Raw genomic sequence first — 19,886 nt, 5'->3', positions numbered from 1 at the left:
ACCGCGATACAAGAGCTGCGTCAACTTAAAGCGACACGCGCCGCTTTCATTAATTAGACTACGGGAGAGAGGAGGAGGAGGAGGGGGAGAGCCAGGGAGAGAGAGGCGCCGAGGATGCAGATGAGGAAAGGTAGCAGCATCCGCCGGGCGCCACCATCTTCTCCTCCCTGCAGGAAGCCGCGTGTCACCGCGTCACTTCTCAGCCTGGAGGATGTGACACAGGCTGTGATCTGAGCCTGCAGAAAAAGAGAAACCTCTAAGACCCCCCTCCTCCTCCTCCTCCATCCTCTGCTCTCCATTCTGCGATGCGCGGACTCGCCAGTGCGTCACACTCTGTTCTTCCTGCGTGCGTCGTTTTCTTCCGCTGACGCGTCGCAAACTCCTCGCCTCATTATTCTTAGGTCATGAGATCGGCTGCAAAAACACGCGGCCACCCGCTCTCCGCTCCTGGCTCCAGCCGTGGACTCCGTAGCCTCCGTGGCCTCCGTTGAAACGCGTCGATAAATCCGCGGTTCGCGCGTCCATGTTCGCCTGTGCGGCCTTTTGCATTTCTGCGCCCTCTGTTCGCCGCCCATGCGTCGCCGCTGCCGCGCCACCGCATCTCCTCCTTCTCCTCCTCTTCCTCCTCCCCGCATGGACTCTGAAATCCACGTGAAGCGCGCGTCGTCGTCGTCGTCTCCGCGTCCACGCCCCTCGCTCTGCCGCTGATGCGGTGCGCCTGGGTGCTCGCCGTCTCCTCGTCCTGGCCGCCCGGTGATCCTACTCTGGCCCGGGGGGTCCGGTGTCCGCAGAGAGGCAGGATGGTGCGGATCGTCAGCGCGCTGGGGCTCGTCATGTTCAGCGTGGCGCTGCTCATCCTGTCGCTCATCAGCTACGTGTCCATCAAGAAGGACTTTCTGCTCAGCACCCCCAGATACGGACCAAACGGAGGACCCAGGATGTCCATGTTCCACGCGGGGTTTCGGTGAGTTCCGGAGGTGGGGGGGGGGTCGGCTGTAGAGCTGAGTGTTTGGAATGTATTTTTAGTGCTTTTAGGTGTGTACATGCTGACATGGTAGAAAGAAACAGCTCAATGTGACCTAGAGTGTATACATCCTAATGTGCTATTTCATTGATTGTCTTAAATCCTCATAAATGATGTTCCTTACTGTTGTTGTTTTTTTTACATATAGTTTCCCAGATGAACGCTCCTCTCTCAGTTTGTGCTGGAAGAGTGGAGCAATGTAACCATTAAACTTTGCCTCCTGAAGAGGTGCAGCAGTGATCCGCCTCAGATGGAGGCCTCTGTGCTGTGTGAGGCCCGGCAGCTCTCAGACTCTGCTGCTGTGCTTTGCCTATCGTTTGGTTAATTCGGACCATGAAGTATTAAAATGCTCACTCTCATCATTTACACACTATAGGGCCAAGCACCCGTATTGACATAAGTGTGCTTTTGTTCCGCGGCTGTTTTGAATGGTTTGGGAGCCACTGTTCCAGTAGTATTCTATGGTAATGCTGCAGCATACAATGATGATGTATTAGACAAAATAATGTGCTTCCAACTTTATGCAACCCTACAGCCAGACAGAACACTGAAATTAGATCAATTTTGCAAAACTTTTACGTCCAATGATAATGTTTTAAAAACAGTTTCTTATATTTAACGACAGTCTTTCCCAAACACTGGGTCTGGGCCCTCAGGTGGGTCGCAGGAGATTTTATTACGGTCGCCAAATAAATGTCTTTCATCGTCTTTTTCTAGTCAACGTTTATATCTGCAGTTAACCTTTGAGCAGCACGAGGAAGCCTGAATGTTCGTATTGTTCCGATAATTATAGCATTGGATCTAATATGAAAGGTCATGGCTGCAGCTCAGCCCGACAATCTACAAAAAGTTTCCAAATCCTCAAAAAACTATCGCAGCTAAACAATTAGTTAAGCGACTGGCTTTCACTTATTAGCCTGTTCTTATGATCAAACTCCGTATGGCATCACTAACGTTACCTGCAGTGAGGATGGAGTGGAGAGCAGGGCCGTCCTTCAATCAGAGGATCCTCGGCTCCGCCGGTTGCATGTCGATGTGTCCTTGAGCAAGACACTTAACCCCAAAATTGCTTCCGTAGCTGTGCCTATGGTGTATGAATGTGATAGAATCTGAATTGTAAGTCGCTTTGGATTAAAGCGTCTGCTAAATGACTGTAATGTAATGTAATGTAGAAAACTGAGCCACACTTTGGATCTTTTTGTTCTAAATTCCGTGACTATTTTACGAAGTGCCGTGCGACTGGGTTGGTGTCTCATGCTGTGAGGCGGTGTATGTGTCAGAGTAAAGAAGAACTCCACCCCTCGTGCAAAGACAGACACAGAGACAGAGAGAGGTTTGCAAGGCTGCTTTTTTCAGCGAAGATCTCACTCCATAACATCTAAAGTACCGATAGCGGAGCCATTAACTCCGGACCTTATCGATACTCTGGGTTTTTACTACAGTATAATCGGTTCCATTACATTACATTACAGTCATTTAGCAGACGCTTTTATCCAAAGCGACTTACAATTCAGAGTCTATCAGATTTCTACACCGTAGGCACAGCTACGGGAGCAATTTTGGGGTTAAGTGTCTTGCTCAATGACACATCGACATGCAACTAGCGGAGCCGGAGCCAGGGTTCGAACCGCCAACCCTCTGATTGAAAGACGGCCCTGCTATCCACTTAGCCACAATCGCCCCCGACTTCCCCTTTAGAACCGCGTTTCTGGGTCCATCCCTAGTGCTAAATAACGTGACCAAGTTTCAATGACCACGAACAGGTGATGAGATGATGGGCCCCTGGTTATACAGATGCCTGAACCCTTAGCCTAGTTGAGCTAGACAACTAATTAAATATAACATCGTAAATATATATCTGAATTCATGACTGATTAAAATGTCATCAGATATGGAGGAGATAATAATAACAAGGCAGACAGTAACATTTTGTGCAGAACTAATAACCTCAAATCATCAGCAGCTTCCTCCACAAGACTTTATTTTAAAGAGAAGATGAAGCAGCTGATGCTTTGCTTACGGTTTGCACTTACGGTTATTAAAAAGATTGAAATATGTCTCCGCAGGATCAGTTCAGGATAATATTTTCTGATATTTTGTCATAAATATAGAGTATAATCAGACACCCTATCTGTCCATAGACTGTATATAAGTAGTGGACGTAGTCATCTTCACGTCACCCATTGGTTTGTGGACTGACATTTCGGAGCCTGCTGGTCAGTGGAGAGAATTCAAGTTTTAAGACACTTCCGCATTGGCTTCACTCTGTATCACGCCTGTAACTGTCATGTCAATGGTGGATGACACTGATTGGCTGATTTGTTTTTTAAATGAGGAGACAGCTTTGCCCTGATAAACTGGTCTACAGTACATGTAGTACATGTCAGTGTGTTTTCCGTGAGTGTGTATCAGCCTGTAAGAAAATAGGGCATCTGTCACTTAATCCTACAGCTGTGAACTAGATCAGCTCGTTCACTCACAACTCCTCCGTCTATTTGAGTCCATTCGCTGCCATGTTTACAATTATTTTATGCCTTTTATGAAGTAATGTTTTCGAAAGGATTTAATAAATACAAATGTATATTAATAAATTTGTTTAAACTTCTTCGATACTGAAAAACTAAACTTTTTACAGTTGCTCAAGTTAATTGAGCCTTAAGTGCGCGTTAGAAGTGGGCCTTTAGTACCTCCTCAAAAAAAAAACATCACTAACAAAAATAGCCTACTGGGTCTCAAGACAGTGGCGCCGGCAGGATTCTATTGCTACTGCAGAAGAACTGCCCGGCCGCTTATAGGCTACCTTTATACATCCATGCTTGGAACCTAGATATTAAAGAGAACTGAATACAGTATCAGAGGCAGCGCCCCGTTGGTTCCTATGAAAGATGCTCATTGGTGCATGAAGCCAAAAGAATAAGTTAGACTTCTGAGTATAAAATTCAGGTAAAAATACTCATAAAGCAAGCTCACTAGCGTTTCCTTTAATCCCGCCCCCCAGCCCTCGGTCCAGCATTGTTCTGGAACTCTTGAATGGGAGGAAGGAAAATAACTCTGGATTCAGTTATTTGTGCATTTTACAACTTTTAGGACCTAATGATTTAAATAAAAGCTATTCAAGTCTTTGTTATGGGAAGTTAATTTACCTCAACAATAATTATCTTTTATTTACAGACGTCTCTTTCCTAATATAGGTCTATGTGGAAAAGTCATTTTGGGCCACATGGCATCATGTGACAGACCCGGAAGTTGAAATTCCACTGTTTGGCCTCTACTTCAAAGCCTGGTGCTCTTCCTGGGGACTTGGTTCCCAAGCCTGCACATACGCAGTATATTTAGCAAGCGAGTGCAAGAGCAAGAAAGGGAGATTGATAAATGTATTTTTCCATTAACATTACCTATACAACGCCATAAAACTCAGATTAGCCACAGGCAAAGACCAGCCAACAGGCCTGAAAAACAACCATTCTCAATATGCCACTGCAACATTAACTCCAAAACATATGTTTTTATATCATGAAATGTTCTGCTTCAATCCATATTTGTTGGCATTTAGCCTTTCAAAAACAACATTTTTGGCATTTTAGGCATGAGACGCGCCATAGCCCAACGTGTGATAAAAGTCGGCGTTAGGCGTAAAAGCAACAGATTCCCTCATTTGGCAGCATCAGCATGAGAATAGTTATAGTTATAGCAACAATATGCAACAAGTGTGGGGGAACAAAATGCAACCAGTTCAACGAGATGCAACACTGTATCAAGATTAGCAACACAACTTCAGTTACACACATCAATGACGTTCACTTGAAGACAAAATCCAACCTGTCCCTTTTGGATGAATTTCTCGATTAGCCGGGTCATAAAGCTGATCCAAAAGAACTCGCTTTTATGGATGCTGCACAGTCGGTATTGTCCTTTTGTGTTCCTCGCATATGATTTCATCAATTCGAGGGCAGTAAATGTCAGGAAGCGTTAAAATCAAACATAGTAGTGCATGGTGCTGATTCATGCTCTCCCAGAGTCCTTTATGTTGGAAAGGTTGGATTGGTCTTTCCCTGAACATCTGCCATGGAACACATCACAGACAGTTCTTTTTTCAGCTGTGCAAAGTCAAAGTGCGACGGTAGTTTCAGGGAATGCAGTCTTTAAGGTGGTGAACTGTTGGGGTTCCAGAAGATAACGGAATGAAATATATATATTTTTGTGATCTTAAAACCGACTTTTGCACTTGATTTAAAATACTGTCAAAAATGTCACCCTCAATGTCATTCTCGCTCACGCTACAAGAAGCTGCATTCTTGGAGCGTGAGCAAGAATCTCCGTCCAGTCTCGAAAACATTTTTTACACATTTGTTTTTGTGGAATGTTTGAAACACCGGTGTTCTGCACAGTCTTGTTATGTGTTTTCATCAAATGCTTTAGAGCAGTGGTTCTCAACTGGTCTGGCTGCGGGACCCACCATCACCCCTTATTAATGACAAGCCGCGACCCAAATTTTCAACTTCTTAAACGTATTTAATGTAAAGATGGTGCAGTTTGAACCTGAGCTGAAAATGTCCTCTGCAGTCGTAGTAGTAGGGAGCTCTCTTGTGCAGAGAAATTGTTCCTGTCAGTTCCCGTCCCACACATGTTTCATGTAAACAAGTAAAACCGCTTTGTTTGTTATGTCTGTAGGTTCGACCATTTGTAATGCAAAATGGCCACTTGCCTTAGTGGAGTAGAGCTGTGGTCTGTTGTTTGATGTCATCCGACATGTCTTCAATTCCTCTACTTATAGTGTAATTTGACAGAGGGTTAGTTTTCAGTTTATCCCCTGATGATATTAGCATTACAAGGCATTAACGGCAAATATTGTTCAGGAGTGTGAATAGACGGCACTCCGCTGCATAAAAAATCCCCTTCAAAATAAAAGCACAGGAATTATTTAATTTTTTTTCAGGCAAAGCCCCGTGACCCACTTAAAACGGGTCCGCGACCCACCAGTCACTGCTTTAGAGGAATGAGCTCTTACCACTAGGCTACCGAGATGCTCCTCGAGACTCAATTTCAAAGTCATGCGTTGATTGACATCTGTTGTTGTGACACATCTTGTATTAATTCCTGCAAACAACGGTGAAATATATACTAGGAAAATGAGAATATAGTGTAATTGGGTGATAGTGTTTGATTGTGCTCCACAATTATTTTTCCGTCTGGTCACATGGAAACATTAATGAGGTTTTCACACTTTCCCATCATTCATCTTAAAATATAAACTAAACTTTTAAACAGATTTCAGTTGGGCCACTGTAGTACACCTGCTTGTAAAATCATTCTGTAAATCTTTCTCGTTCTTGCCTTGTTCGGTCAGGTCCGGAGGGTGATGCTTAAAATGGTGTCGTTCTGTTGAAGGTTCTGGACGCCAGCGAGCCGACCTTGGATCTGATTTACAGCATAAGAGCCGCATTCATTTTCTTCCCGCTTGTAATCATTTTCCTCCTCGCTCGCTGTCACCGCGGGGCCAAGGTTACGCTCAGAGTGAGTTAGATGCGAAGGAGGGCAGCATTTTGAAGGAAAACAACTCCAATGGACAAGTTTCCTGCTGTGGTCGTGTAGAATGAGAGTTCATGATCAAGAGAGTGGTGAGATTTTGGTTTTGCTCTGAATGTGGTGCAGCCAGTTGATGGAGGGTCCATTTGATGGTCAGTCTTTCCTCTGACAAATGAGTTTGGCCAGAATACAATTAAAAAGAATATGTTCCAAATGATCTCGGTGACCCCCTGACCTGTAATCTAGCACCACCATCAGGCCCACATTTCCACTGGACTCTAAAGGTCAGATTTCCATGAAGTTGAATTATTCTCTTCGTTATGAAACTTCACACTACAAGACAAAACTGAATTAATGACATAAATGTAATGGATAACACTAGTCTCAAACTGGGCTAATGTGTGAATGAAATGATCAAGAAGCTATCGTTTAGCTGCCTAGAGCACAATCACTACTGTCTACTCTTTCCTACATCCCTCGTTTTGCGACCGTCCCCAATTCTAAGCTCTTCTGCAATCACCTGCCACAATCGCTCTTGAAATTCTTCATAGCTGTATCCTTTCATTTCTTTATCGTAAAGTCGTTTGTGCTGGCAGACAAAGCGAATCAGATGCTATTTTGAATGATGACATTTGCATCCACGGTGGCTCTGAGTGTTGAAAAAACACAGAATATCAAACCAGTTCCGAAAACTTTAATGACGGACAAAAGTTTCACAGATGATGTGTGAACGTGATAACCACAATGTGTGGTCGTATTTATTAATTTGACGTGCGACGCTGCACTTGGGCACAGTGGTGCATTGAGATAAATGCTAACGCCAGCATGCTAGCATGCTCACAATGACAATGCTGACATGTTGATGTTTAGCAGGAATACTGTTTACCATGTACGGCATCTTTGTTTAGCACGTTAGCATCTGCACTAAACACAAAGTACCGCTGAGGCTAACAGGAATGTCTTTTTACAGGGAATTAAAGAATAGAAGAACTAATTAAATAAACAAAAGTATTGGTGAAATTAACATTCAGATTTAATGATGGGGCTTCATGAAAGGTTTGCAAATTATTACAGTTAAAATGAAATCTAAACCAAACTTCATGGTAATTCATAAAATAGTTGTCCAGATATTTTCCTCAAAAATAAAAACATCAACTTCATAGCGGCGCTAGAGGAAAGGTCAGGGTATCAACAAAGTCAACAGGATTCCGCCTCTTGGAACCATGAATGTCTAAACCAAATTTCATGGCCATTCATCGAGTCGTTGACATATTTCCATCTTGACCACAGTGGTGGACCAACTGACAGAACAACATTGCCATCCACAATGCTAGCATAGCTTTAAAATACCAAACATTTAACAAGGGTTTGTAAGTTAAAGCTTTAAACCACATTTGTTGAACTGATTGTGGCGCTAGATAAAAAGTCAGAGGATCTCAAAACTCATCAGGATTCATCCTCTGGGAACCACGAATGTCTGTACCAATTTTGTTTGTGCCAATCAATTTTGTTAATGTCGAGATATTCCAGACCTACTGTTGCAAAACCTTCGGGAATTTTTTGCACATTCATACACCACCATTCAAATAGTTTTTGCAGTATAACTTAGCCCTCTAATGGTCGAGATAAACAAATGTGCGACTATGAAAATACGATATGTTTTATAAAGTTACTGTGACTGAAAATCTGCTGTTGCTAGTTCACCATCACATCGTATTCACTCATCCAGTGACCAGAAATGTGTTCTACTAAGCTTGATTTTCGAAATAATTGCATTTTTATTTTGGCAGTACTTTGTAATTGCAACAAAAAAGGGCCAAAAACTCAAATGACCACCATTCGAGCTGTTATATTACAATAAGTGTTTAGTTGTTACAATAATATAATATCAAGTAAGTATTTGAAACACACTTTCCCACTGCATGCTAGGTCTTTATACAGCCTACTATAAAGTCTTTTAGGTTTTCCTCTCTGTCCATAAATGTCATTTTAATCACTGGTGATGATGAAGATAAAAGAGTTTATTTTTTTTGTTTTTGTGTTACATTCCTCCTGCAGCGAGAGGCCGCCTCGCAAACCTGACCTGAGGTGAATAGAGTGCTGACTTTTGAATTCAAAAGACAAGGATATACTCTGTCTTTCCTTTTCCTTAATTTTAATATTCATATTTTTTCATGGCAGCTTGATCTATCTATCTATTGATCTATCGCCTGTCTATCAACCTGTCTATCTATCTATTCATCAGTGATCTGATACTGCAGCAACGACTCTATGACCCTGAATTTACCCTGAAGCCTTTTGGATGGTGTGGTGTTGGTTTTGAAACAGCATGATATAAAGAATTAAGAGGAATACTAAGAGTTAAAAATAAAAAATAAAATATGTGATATACATATATGATGATTGCATTAGATTATTCCAGTAGATTGCAGTAGTGAATACGTTTTTAATGATCTTTGACACAAGTTTATTTTTTATTCAAGGTTCTATTCCTTGATACTAACATGAATCATCTGTATATTTGGGGATTAGTAACGAAGTCCCCAAAGGCCTCCAAAATTTTGTTTATAAATCTTAATCTTGGTTATTATCTTCTGCATGCAAGATAATAACGTGTACATATAAAGGCTAATAATAAATATGCAGCATATTTTAAAATCCGAAATATATTGAAACAACACGTTCTTACTCCCAACTCGTCAAAATGGCAGCTTGGTTAACAAGTGTTTAATTACACCGATGCACCGTTTAGCATCTGTATGAGATGCACTCAGCTTTTAAACAAACTCCAATGTAAACCCATTGCAAAATACGTTTTTTGGTGACAAACCTGAAAAATACAGTTGTTTGAAAGAGATGTTTTCACAGTAACGTGAAATTATTGGATGGTCAGAGCAACTGACGTAGTATAAAGAGTGGAAAATTCTGCGTGTAGGTCGGACACGTCAAACAAACACAGGACTTTCACCCAGGAGACAGCTCTTCATGTTCCGTGTGAAACCAAGTCAAGGTGGACTTCTCTGACCCTACGTTTATAAAGTAACTTGTGTACTTAAAGCCCAAGCAAGTGCTTTTGTTTCCATAGCCTAACCAAGTAGTTTTTTTGCATAGGTAAAGTTAAATACTAAGTAAACCCACATTGGAAGTTTATTTTTGAAACAACACTATGCATGTCCCGAGTGGAAACTGACACTCCGTCCCTGACGCGTCCAAAACTGACGCTAGAGGGGTAACTAGAGCGTCATAGTTGGAAGTGGAGAGCCGCTGACGTTGTGTCGGTGTTTGATGAGTTGGGAGTAAGAACGTGTTGATTGAAATGTCCTGCATTAATACAAAAATCCAGTTCCAAGTCTTGATACAAAGAGAGATCTTTCCCAACTGCAATATGCTCAACTTTAGTATTCCCACTGTAGTCTTCTGGCAAATTCAAGTTGGTAGCTACAGTACATTATGCTGGTCCGGATTCAGCGCTGCACCTCTCTGGCTTAGCCCCACTGGCTTCAAAGATGGCGAACAGTGCAATAGCAAAAATTATCTGCTGGAGGTCTGACTGCCATCAGATCCAGGTCAAACAGTATTTACACATACTTTCTAAGGTTTGTCTTAGACTGGTTGGGCATCACAGAGGTGGGGTTTAGCATGCAGGACAGTATAAATCACAGAATGTTTGAATGACCCTCCTCAGTGATCAAACCTCTGACGCTGTCTGAACTGTCCTGATTGAGTAAATTCCACCGACTTCACTCTTCATGCGAGATTAACCAAGCTGACTCGCAAATACTATTTGACCAGCTGTGTCTGCCATAGCTAAGTCTTGTCCTGAAACCTTGACATTTTGATGTTAATCTAAGGCAGAATATTGGTATTAAAAAGGCAAGATCTCTGTTTAAACCCACTTTGCATTGTGGGAACTACTCTTTGTCCGTCTTTTCCAATTACCTCAACTATGATCTCTTCCATTAACACCTCTACAAAGCATGGCTCCAGTTGACCGTTTTAAATTATTATGGCAAAAAAACATGGCCCGCCATACGCTGCCTCTGATTGGCTAGTACTCGCTCCCTTTGTTGGTTGGGTTAGTTAGGATTTAGCATGAAGAATGAGACTGGTTAGGGTCAGAATATCAGGGCAAGCCAATCTGAGGCAGAGTAGGACAGGCCATACTTTTGCTATGGTAGGATTCGAAAAATCGCATCCATGACGTTACGCATGGTATGACGATCCTCTAACTATATAACCAGCTAGCCAAGTTTGCTGCACAATCGACCTGCTGATGTTGGGTCTTTTTGATATCTCGGTTTGTTAGCTAACAAGCTAGTCACCAATCCATCCGGTTGTTGGCTGGGTTTTGGTTTTGCTAGAGTTGAGACAGACCTCAAACTTGGTGACTCCACCATGAGGACAGTCATTGTACCCAACAGTTGTTGGTCAACAAATACCTAACTGCTGCTAAAACCACAAGGTTTAATTTTCAACATAATAGTTCTACGCCGGCTCAATAAACAAGATGCAAGTAAATCATACAGCTTTTGCAGTTGTTGAAAAGTGGATCAGTTTTCCTCTGCTTCCACTCTTTGTGCTAAGCTAGGCTAAACACATCCCGGACCTTTCTTTGTAGCGATGAAACCAATGTCCACTTTCTCATTTGACTTTGGGTAAGACGGAGAATGTTGTGTTTAGAGGAATGCTACCAGTAAACAGCAGCATAGACAAGAAAGAGTCAAATGCATTCAAAATGTCAAGGTTTCCATGCAAAAATCTGACATATTTAAATAAGGTTGCAAAGTTAATTAATACACTGGTAATCTGGTTAAGTCTCGGTTTTTATATTTTCACTTATAGCATTTGAAGAGTTAAGGCTTCTTGCACTGCAAAAAAAAAACAGTGTTCATCTTATCAAGTAGGTCGACCTCATGTTCAGTCTTTAAATGAGATCAAATTTACCAACGAGGTGACGTCATTGGATTTCTCATGGAGTTCAAATGTCTTAAAATGCAGTAAACAAGGTAGCATTTCAAGATGTGGGCGGTTGTTTTAAAACTATCTCGAAAATGAAGGAAAATTAAACCAAATTTGGTTGTTGGGGATATGTTTCACTCTACATACAGAGTCTCAAAGGAACTATGACAACTTGCTAAGATGGACAGAATTCCTGCAACAGTTTTTGCCATATTGCTTACCTTCCCACAGTACGCTGGGTTGATTTGATTCTAGACAAGAGGCTGCGTTTACACTGAGCTGATAGTGTAAATCAAAGTGTCTGAATCTGTTTTTCACTGCAGCTGGTTTCCTAAAGAAACAAAACACAATAGCATCATTGCTACTGCTTGGATGCAAAAAAAAGGTTACAATCTTATCTCAGATTTGGAGTAAATTTGCTAAAGATTTATATATTATGTTTGCACACAACTCCAAATAATTACAATAAGATTTCTAGGGTATTGGCTTGTTTATAACTTGACTGCTTGTATTTCTTGGCCTGTCAGACAAATTACTTTTAATGCATTGCAATGCAGGTAAATGAGGATATTTTTTGCATTACCTACACACCTTGTTTTAAAAGAGCTATAATGCTCCTCAAAACATTCTAAAGTGCAAGTGGATGAAGCCGACCTCCTCTGAACACCTCAAGACTGGGTTAACCTCTGTGTCTTTCCCTTCCTCTTCCTCTTCCTCTTCCTCGTCTGTGTAGCTCCCAGCTGGCGTTGAAGTATCTGGATCCAGCTTTCAGCCCTCTGACCAACGCTCTCAGCGAGGACATGCAGAACTCCTCAAAATGGACCTACAACAGTTCTGCTTTTCTACAGCTGAAGTAGGTTACTCTGTCTGTGGTGGGTTTTTGGCTGTTCTGAAGGTCAGCATGCTCACAGCAGTGAGCACTAGTGGTGAAAATATTATTCAATTAGAGAATAATATGTTGTGTGAACATATTGTAAAAAATGTCTTTATTTTATACAATAAGCACGAAAGTTTAATTTGGAAAGTCAAACCACTGAAACTGAGACATGATCAGCAGATTGTTTCCCAAACAGCTGTAGTGACTATAAGCACTGGTTTTAAAGTAGTTGGAAACAAGTCCAAGTCAAGTCTCAAGTCAGAGACAAGTACATGTCAAGTCTTTAGTCTTGACTAAGTCTTAACTCAAGTATACAGTTCTTGAGGGCTGGTCCAAGTCAAGTCTCAAGTCAGCTGACACAAGTCAAGTCTCAAGTCAGCTGACACAAGTCTAAGTCAAGTCTCAAGCCAGCTGACACAAGTCTAAGTCAAGTCTCAAGCCAGCTGACACAAGTCTATAAGTCAAGTCTCAAGCCAGTCAAGACATGTAAATGTCAAGTATTCAGTCTTGATAAACCCAGTCATAACTCAAGTCGCCATTGTTGAGGGCTGGTCCAAGTCAAGTCTCAAGTTAGCTGGGACCAGTCCAAGTATTGTTTCAAGTCAGCTGAGACATGTCCAAGTTAATTCTCAAGTCAAGTTGAGACAAGTCCAAGTCAAGTCTAAAGTCAGTCGAGACAAATATATGTCAAGAATTGAGTCTTATCAAAGCTAGAGTGAGTGTTAAGTCCTTAAGGGCAAGTCCTAGCCAAGTTTTTAGTCAAGCCTTTTGTCATGTCCAAGCAAGTCTCAAATCAAGTCTCAGGTCCGCTGTCTTATGTATTTGTTCATTGTTGCGGCTTGGATGTTTTTGCTTACAAGCTTTAAGTCAAATCAAATCTGAGTCAAGTGGAAGTCCTGGTAGAAGAAGAAATAGATTTTGTGCAACCAGGGAGCTGAGATCACGTTCAGATAAACTGATCATCAGATGAGAGAGAGCATTAAAATGCTCACTTTGATGTATTTTAATATCACAAAATGGGGTTTTATCAGGTTTGTAGGGGCCAAAGGGTGAAGAACAATATCAGCAACAATACAAGAGAACAACTGCATCGACATCAACAGTCTGCTTAATCTGCACATTAATCACGTTTAATGCAGATTTAATTCAACAAATGGCATTAACTGGTTGAACTGTGTTTATAGTTCATGAGGTCTGTTCATCACTGGGTTTAAACCCCCCATAGGCTTTTTTTCCTTTAATCTACTGTTTGTCATTATTATGTTTACATTTTATCTTGGTTGCTGTGCTAAATGTCTCGTCTAAAGGTGTGGCTGTACCATACAATGAGCAGAGCTGTAAATTAAGCTTAAATTCATTGATAAGCAACATTAAAGAGCAGTCATACTTTTAAAAAAGTAAATATTTCTAAATCTATTTTTGTGGCTCAGTAGTTCTTTCTGCCATTCTGAAAGATTGTGTTTAATGTTAAAGGGTCACGCATTTATTCGTGCATACTGTATAATTCAGATGCAGATATCACAAATTGGAAAATCTACTAACATTGTACTAAAAGTTATTGGTTTATGTTTATTTTTGTGTAATTCTGGTGAACTGTGCCTTTAACTTTGATATCTATTCATTTAAAAACAGTTTTTGTTTTTTAAAACTAGCAGGAGGTGGACATATTAACAGCAACACCTGTAGTATACCAGTGGTGTTCATACATTGCATTGCTTTATGTTCAGGAGGAGGGTTCATATTTTGTCCACCTGGAACAACCTACTGTCCAATCCAACACCATTATACTGTGTAGGTATTGCTATTATTGTGTCCAAAAAAATGTCTTGCAGAAACGAGATCGCTCAATACATCGACATCCCCCACAACTTCACACTGATAAGAGACTCAGTCCGAATCGGACAGCTGATGCACTACGACTACTCCAGCCACAAGTACGTCTTCTCCATCGGTGAGAACTTCCGCTCGCTCCTCCCCGAGGTCTCGCCGATCCTCAACAAGCACTACAACGTCTGCGCCGTGGTCGGCAACAGCGGCATCCTCACCGGCTCGCGCTGCGGCACCCAGATCGAGAAGTTTGACTTTGTCTTCCGATGCAATTTTGCACCGACCGAGATCTTTAAGAAGGATGTCGGGCGGCGGACCAACATGACGACCTTTAACCCCAGTATCCTGGAGAAATACTACAACAATTTACTGACTGTGCAGGACAGGAACAACTTCTTCCTGAGCCTGAAGAAGCTTGACGGCGTCATACTGTGGATCCCGGCGTTTTTCTTCCACACATCGGCCACGGTGACGAGGACGCTGGTCGACTTCTTCGTGGAACATCGAGGTCAGCTGAAGGTCCAGCTGGCCTGGCCCGGAAACATCATGCAATATGTCAACAGGTAAGACACCCAGTAAGACTGCGGTACATTAACAACAAAGCCCCCTCTATTAATATTATATAATGACATCTTAACATGAGCCTTTGCATTTACACCATGATAAGCGGAGAATCCGAATGAACTTACACTAGGCTATGTCATTTATTAAGATGGCGGATGTTATTGACATGGGTCTGCCATGTGCCGCCTTAAGAAATTGAGGAATGGCATTAGTCCAGTGTACCCTATGCTAGAGTAGTGCATTTCTTGGGGACTATTTTCAGCCGTGGATTAATACACGTTTGGTGCTGACTGTTAACAGCAGCAGGATGGTGTATTGAGTCAAAATAAACTACAGTGTGTTCATTGTAATGAAGGACCATGCCACCCAGTGCAACAGTGTGACTCATTGTCATGTTTTTAATAGTTTAATGCAATAGGATTTTTTGATGATAAAAGAAAATGTAGATTTCCAAACCTAATCCAGCTTCACAAAAATCCACTTTAATTAGTACTTGGTGGTTTTTGCCAAATGTGTTTTGGAGGGAAATGCAAAGTTGCTGTTTGGATTATGTTAAGAGATGCATCCATTGCAATTTTCTTGGCCGATTTTCATTCTAAGAACTATAATTGTCAGCAAGGCTAACTTTTTTCACTCGTCTGGAAAATAATGTCAAGTCTGTGTAAACTGACGACTAATTACATTTGAACACATCATGATAGCATTATAATTTACCTCCCCCCAATACTCATTTATACAACTTGAACTCATCATAATGCAAGCTAAGTCGACCTCCGTTAACGTTAGCCGTTAGCTCCGTTATAAGCAGGACTGTGCTATGGAGAGACTCCATGCAGACGAGCTGGTCACTGTGATGACTCTGACCAGTACGATGGGAATGAATTACAATACAACAAGTGCCTGATTAAGTTAGTCACTCCAAATGTTTTCAAGGTTGTTCCTCCGCTGCTTAATTTGGTGCTGCTGTGGGCCGACGTAAAACTATCATGCAGCACACGTGTAAATGTAACCTGCAAAAAGAAAATGAAATGTGAGAGTATCCAACCGGTGACTTTTGTAGTGATCAACTGAAAACCGTCCGGTTTCGATAGTCTGACGATCGATCGGTGCAATTCTAACTACCGTATTTTCCGCACTATAAGGCGCACTTAAAAGCCTTTAATTTTCTCAAAAAATGACAGTGCGCCTTGTAATCCGGAGCGCCTTATATATGGATCAATTGGTTAATTGGTTGATCCATACTGGTTGTACACGGCGCTCTGTCAAAATGTTTCAGTACGACTGGTAAACTACAAAGCCGCACTGCGGTAAACACCGGTACTGTGCTTACTCCTAGTCCAACACCACTTGTGTGTGTATAAAGACCCCAAAATGGCACCTTTCAAGAGACACGCTTACGACGCTATTCTATTCTATGCGCCTTATAATCCGGTGCGCCCTATATATAAAAACAGTTCTAAAATAGGCCATTCATTGAAGGTGCGCCTTATAATCCGGTGCGCTTTATAGTGCGGAAAATACGGTATGTTCACTGCACCTCTCAGTAATTTTTCTGCTTGTCTTGCACACAATTAGACACATTTACACTTGGTAAAGATGGTCAATGCTGTCTCCTATAAAAGGTAGCACACATGTTACACATTTGTTTCTCGGTAAAAACCTGTGTCCACCGGTCTCTCTCTCGCTCTATTTTATGTCTGTTTTATGTCCCTATGTATCTCTGTCCTGTTTGTAGTAGTGAGTGTGGTTGCATTGTATTGAGCTGTACTCTTATATAGCAAAGAGGAGATTTAGGCTCCAAAGCCAGATTATAAGGAAACAGCTATTTAGTGAAAGGTATGGCACAGAGCTGGGACTGTGTGTGTCTGGAGAGGGATTTAAGTCTGGTGCTTAGTGTTGTTGCAGCAGATTAGGCCGCTCGTACAGTAGCGGCCTAATCTTCACCAATCCCATTAAACCTACCTGCTCTGGAAGAATTACCGCGTTCAAGCAGCTCAGTCGGCTTTCAGCACCTCAAGGACTCTTGGGAGGTGGTTTTGTTGAGGCCGGTTTGGAGAGTTCCCCCTCTGTGTTTCTACGGAGCAGGACTGCCTGATAAAAAACATCAGCAGTAATCATATTAGGTTTTTGTTTTTTTCTCAGATTCTGAAATCATTGCTGTCAACAGTTTATTATCAGATTTTTGGTGACTGACAGTAACAATTCACCTTACTTAAAAACCTAAGGGGAAAGTACATGGGCTAAACCTAAGGAAACGGGGGGATCTTATACCTGGTGTGGACAATAGACTGTCTATAAGAAGTGGACGTAGTCATCGTGACGTCACCCATTGGTTTGTGGACTGCTGTTACGAGGCTCGAGTTTGGCGATTTCGCCGTTGCCATCTTGGATTACCGCCGTCACCATGTTGTTTTTTTTCGGTACCGATGAATAGAAGTGACCATATTTGGAATGCAGAGGAGTGACGTAGTGACGCCGGTCGCCCCAATGCAAGTTTTGAGACACTTCCGTATTAGCTTTACTCGGCAGAACCCGAGGTTGGCGCCTGGTGTGGACAGACGCTGCAAACCGCAAATGTCTGAAAGCTACAAAAATATGCAGAAAAGCTTTTCGTATTCCACCATATATAGTCATGTAAATCAAATGAATCAAGGCCAGATATAATCTTAATAACAGGTGGAAGCGTGGTGCACTACCCACGTTCAAAGAAACTGGCATTTTTGCCACAATGCCTGATTTGGTGTGAATGCAATCAAACACTCCACGTTGAAATATCTAAGGTTCCGTTAATGTATAATTGTTCTCCTCACTTGTGCTCAACAGCTACTGGAAAACCAAGCAGCTGTCGCCGAAGCGCCTGAGCACCGGCATCCTGATGTACACGCTGGCGTCGACCATGTGCGACCAGATCCACCTGTACGGCTTCTGGCCCTTCGGCTGGGACCCCAACACGGGGAAGGAGCTGCCGTACCACTACTACGACAAGAAGGGCACCAAGTTCACCACCAAATGGCAGGAGTCCCACCAGCTGCCCGCCGAGTTCAAACTGCTCTACAAGATGCACACGGAGGGACTGCTGAAGCTCTCCCTCTCCCACTGTGCTTAGGGCTACAAACTGCAGCAGGTGCGGCGCTCCTTCCGGACTCCTCTCCAGCGCTGCCACGGGCCAGAATTGTCAAAATGATGAGGCAGACGAGGGAAGACTTCATTATAATTTGTGGTTGGTGCAATGGGTTAAACTCTTTTCAGCCCCAAAGCCACATTTGACGAAACAGTGCAAGTAACAAGGAGTCTATTCTTTTCCAAAACTACAGTTTTGGAAAAGGTGGCTGCGGATGGACTTTCGAGTGATGTTGCTTTTATGGCAGAATATCACAACTTTGAATTGCTTCATGGTGTTTTTAGTCGCTCGTCACTCTTAGGACTGCAACTACAAATCAGACTGAGGTGAGCGCTGCGTCAGAGAAGGTAGATCCCTCCTCCAGTTCTATGAGGTTGACGCAGTTTGGGTCCTGATGCAATGGGGCCCTGAAAACTGAAAAGTTGAACCTGGCGCAATTTTTGTTGAAATTGAAAATGCCCGATCCGATGTCTGAAAGCGCACATTGCTCGTAGATTCAAATGCAGAGATTGTCACCCTGACAACTTTCCATAGTTTGTAAAATCCTCTCTCGTATTGTTATAAAATGCTGTGCAGTGTTTTGGCATCTGATAACCCTTCAACCATATGAATCAGTTACTCAAAGTGGACTTTCTGAATCATATTTCATTGTATCACTAGTACCTGAAGCGACCACCAACACAGACCACCAACACAGAAGGTGTGTCACCTTCGCTGTTGGATGTTGAAACATTTGGATCTACCAGGAACAGTACAAAAGAGAACAGGGCAGTAGTTGTGTTTGCTCAATTGCTCCATTCAATTTAGGCATGTGGTAGAACTTTGATTCAATAACTTACAATGAGTGCAAAATTTAAACACAATAACCATCGATAAGTCACATGCATAAACATCTATAAAAATATTTGATTCGTCGTACAGATATCAGTCAGTTGATTGTTAAAGCTGCAGGTGAAACTTTTAACATATCACCTTATAAAGTTGTTACAGCTCAAGTGTAAACAAGCTTCCTATGTAAACATCCAGCAGACACAGAGGAACATTAACATCATTTTAGTTGTTTTTGAGTCCATCTGATGAATGTAAGTCCAGTATTTTCTCTCTTTTAGCTCTATTTTTGGTCTCCACCAGCTCCTGGGAGAAATATCTCTTTAGCTGCTTAATTCTCCACTTTCTTCACCAGCAAGTCATTAACTGTTTGCCAATTAAAGCTAAGAGAAGTCTGAGGTTTCAGTAGAACCTCTTCTATGGCACTGCACAAAAGTAAATTAATGTATAAACTATCAGAGCCAAGGCTATTTAACGTCTGGTAACATTTTACACTTTACCACAGCAACATCGAGCACAACCATAATCTGTATAAAGACTGAGTCCGCTTGTGTGTCCATGAAACATCTTTAACAGACGAGAAGAAGCACAGACAGGACCATACATGTCAAAATTGCGGATAAAGGTATAGGGCTGTTTGCTGACTTCGTAAACTGTATAAACGGTGACATTACCATGGCAACAAATCTGAAAAGTCACTGTTGGAAAAAAGCAGAGGCACCACGAACAAACATCCATCTGCAATGCAGTTTAGGATAAGGCTCTGTGGGTTGCGTTCAAATATATTTGAGTAAATGTTAAATAAATGATTTTATTTTAAAAGTGACAGCCTTACTTTGTAAAGATTACCAATGCTAGCTAGCTGGTTGTGTAGCCAGCACTATGCAACTTATCAGGAAGATTCACTTTCAGCCAGTATGCTGCCATTACTTTCTTCTGCGTTGTGGTAATGTCTTAGATTTGTTTCCCCATGTTGTGTGTCTTGAAAATGGGGTTATATGGGTTACTCTGTGATTTAGAACCTAGCCACCTACCAAATACACCCACCTCTTCAACAGCCACTACACCACTCCCCATAGTAATGAACTTTCACCATTCACACAAAGTTATTTTACTTTTTACATTTGCTACTGTTAGAAGGCATTGGTGAGGGACTCTAC

The 19,886-nt window shown here is 42.0% G+C and overlaps 1 protein-coding gene across 1 annotated transcript; it reads left to right on the top strand.

Annotated features, from left to right (window-relative positions):
* The first annotated feature begins 800 nt into the window (after positions 1-800).
* Positions 801-17,883, top strand: st8sia3 (ST8 alpha-N-acetyl-neuraminide alpha-2,8-sialyltransferase 3). Its single transcript, XM_076079933.1, has 4 exons — positions 801-964; positions 12,243-12,362; positions 14,219-14,776; positions 17,601-17,883. Exons 1-4 carry the CDS (start codon positions 801-803, stop codon positions 17,881-17,883), a joined length of 1,125 nt encoding a protein of 374 aa, XP_075936048.1.
* The last annotated feature ends 2,003 nt before the right edge of the window (positions 17,884-19,886 follow it).

This window comes from Anarhichas minor, unplaced genomic scaffold (assembly GCF_050575085.1).
Source record: "Anarhichas minor isolate MPS153535 unplaced genomic scaffold, ASM5057508v1 ptg000073l, whole genome shotgun sequence".
Classification (NCBI taxonomy): Eukaryota; Metazoa; Chordata; class Actinopteri; order Perciformes; family Anarhichadidae; genus Anarhichas; species Anarhichas minor.
The sequence above is the reverse complement of the archived record's forward strand: the minus strand, read 5'-3'. Positions and strand labels throughout refer to the sequence as shown.

What these genes read in the sequence shown, in the direction of transcription:
- st8sia3 (XM_076079933.1), top strand. Translation starts at nt 801, where the DNA reads ATGGTGCGGATCGTCAGCGCGCTGGGGCTCGTCATGTTCAGCGTGGCG. An exon ending in ATGTTCCACGCGGGGTTTCG is followed by an intron (nt 965 to 12,242) that starts GTGAGTTCCGGA and finishes TCGTCTGTGTAG; the next exon opens with CTCCCAGCTGGCGTTGAAGT. An exon ending in ATCATGCAATATGTCAACAG is followed by an intron (nt 14,777 to 17,600) that starts GTAAGACACCCA and finishes TGTGCTCAACAG; the next exon opens with CTACTGGAAAACCAAGCAGC.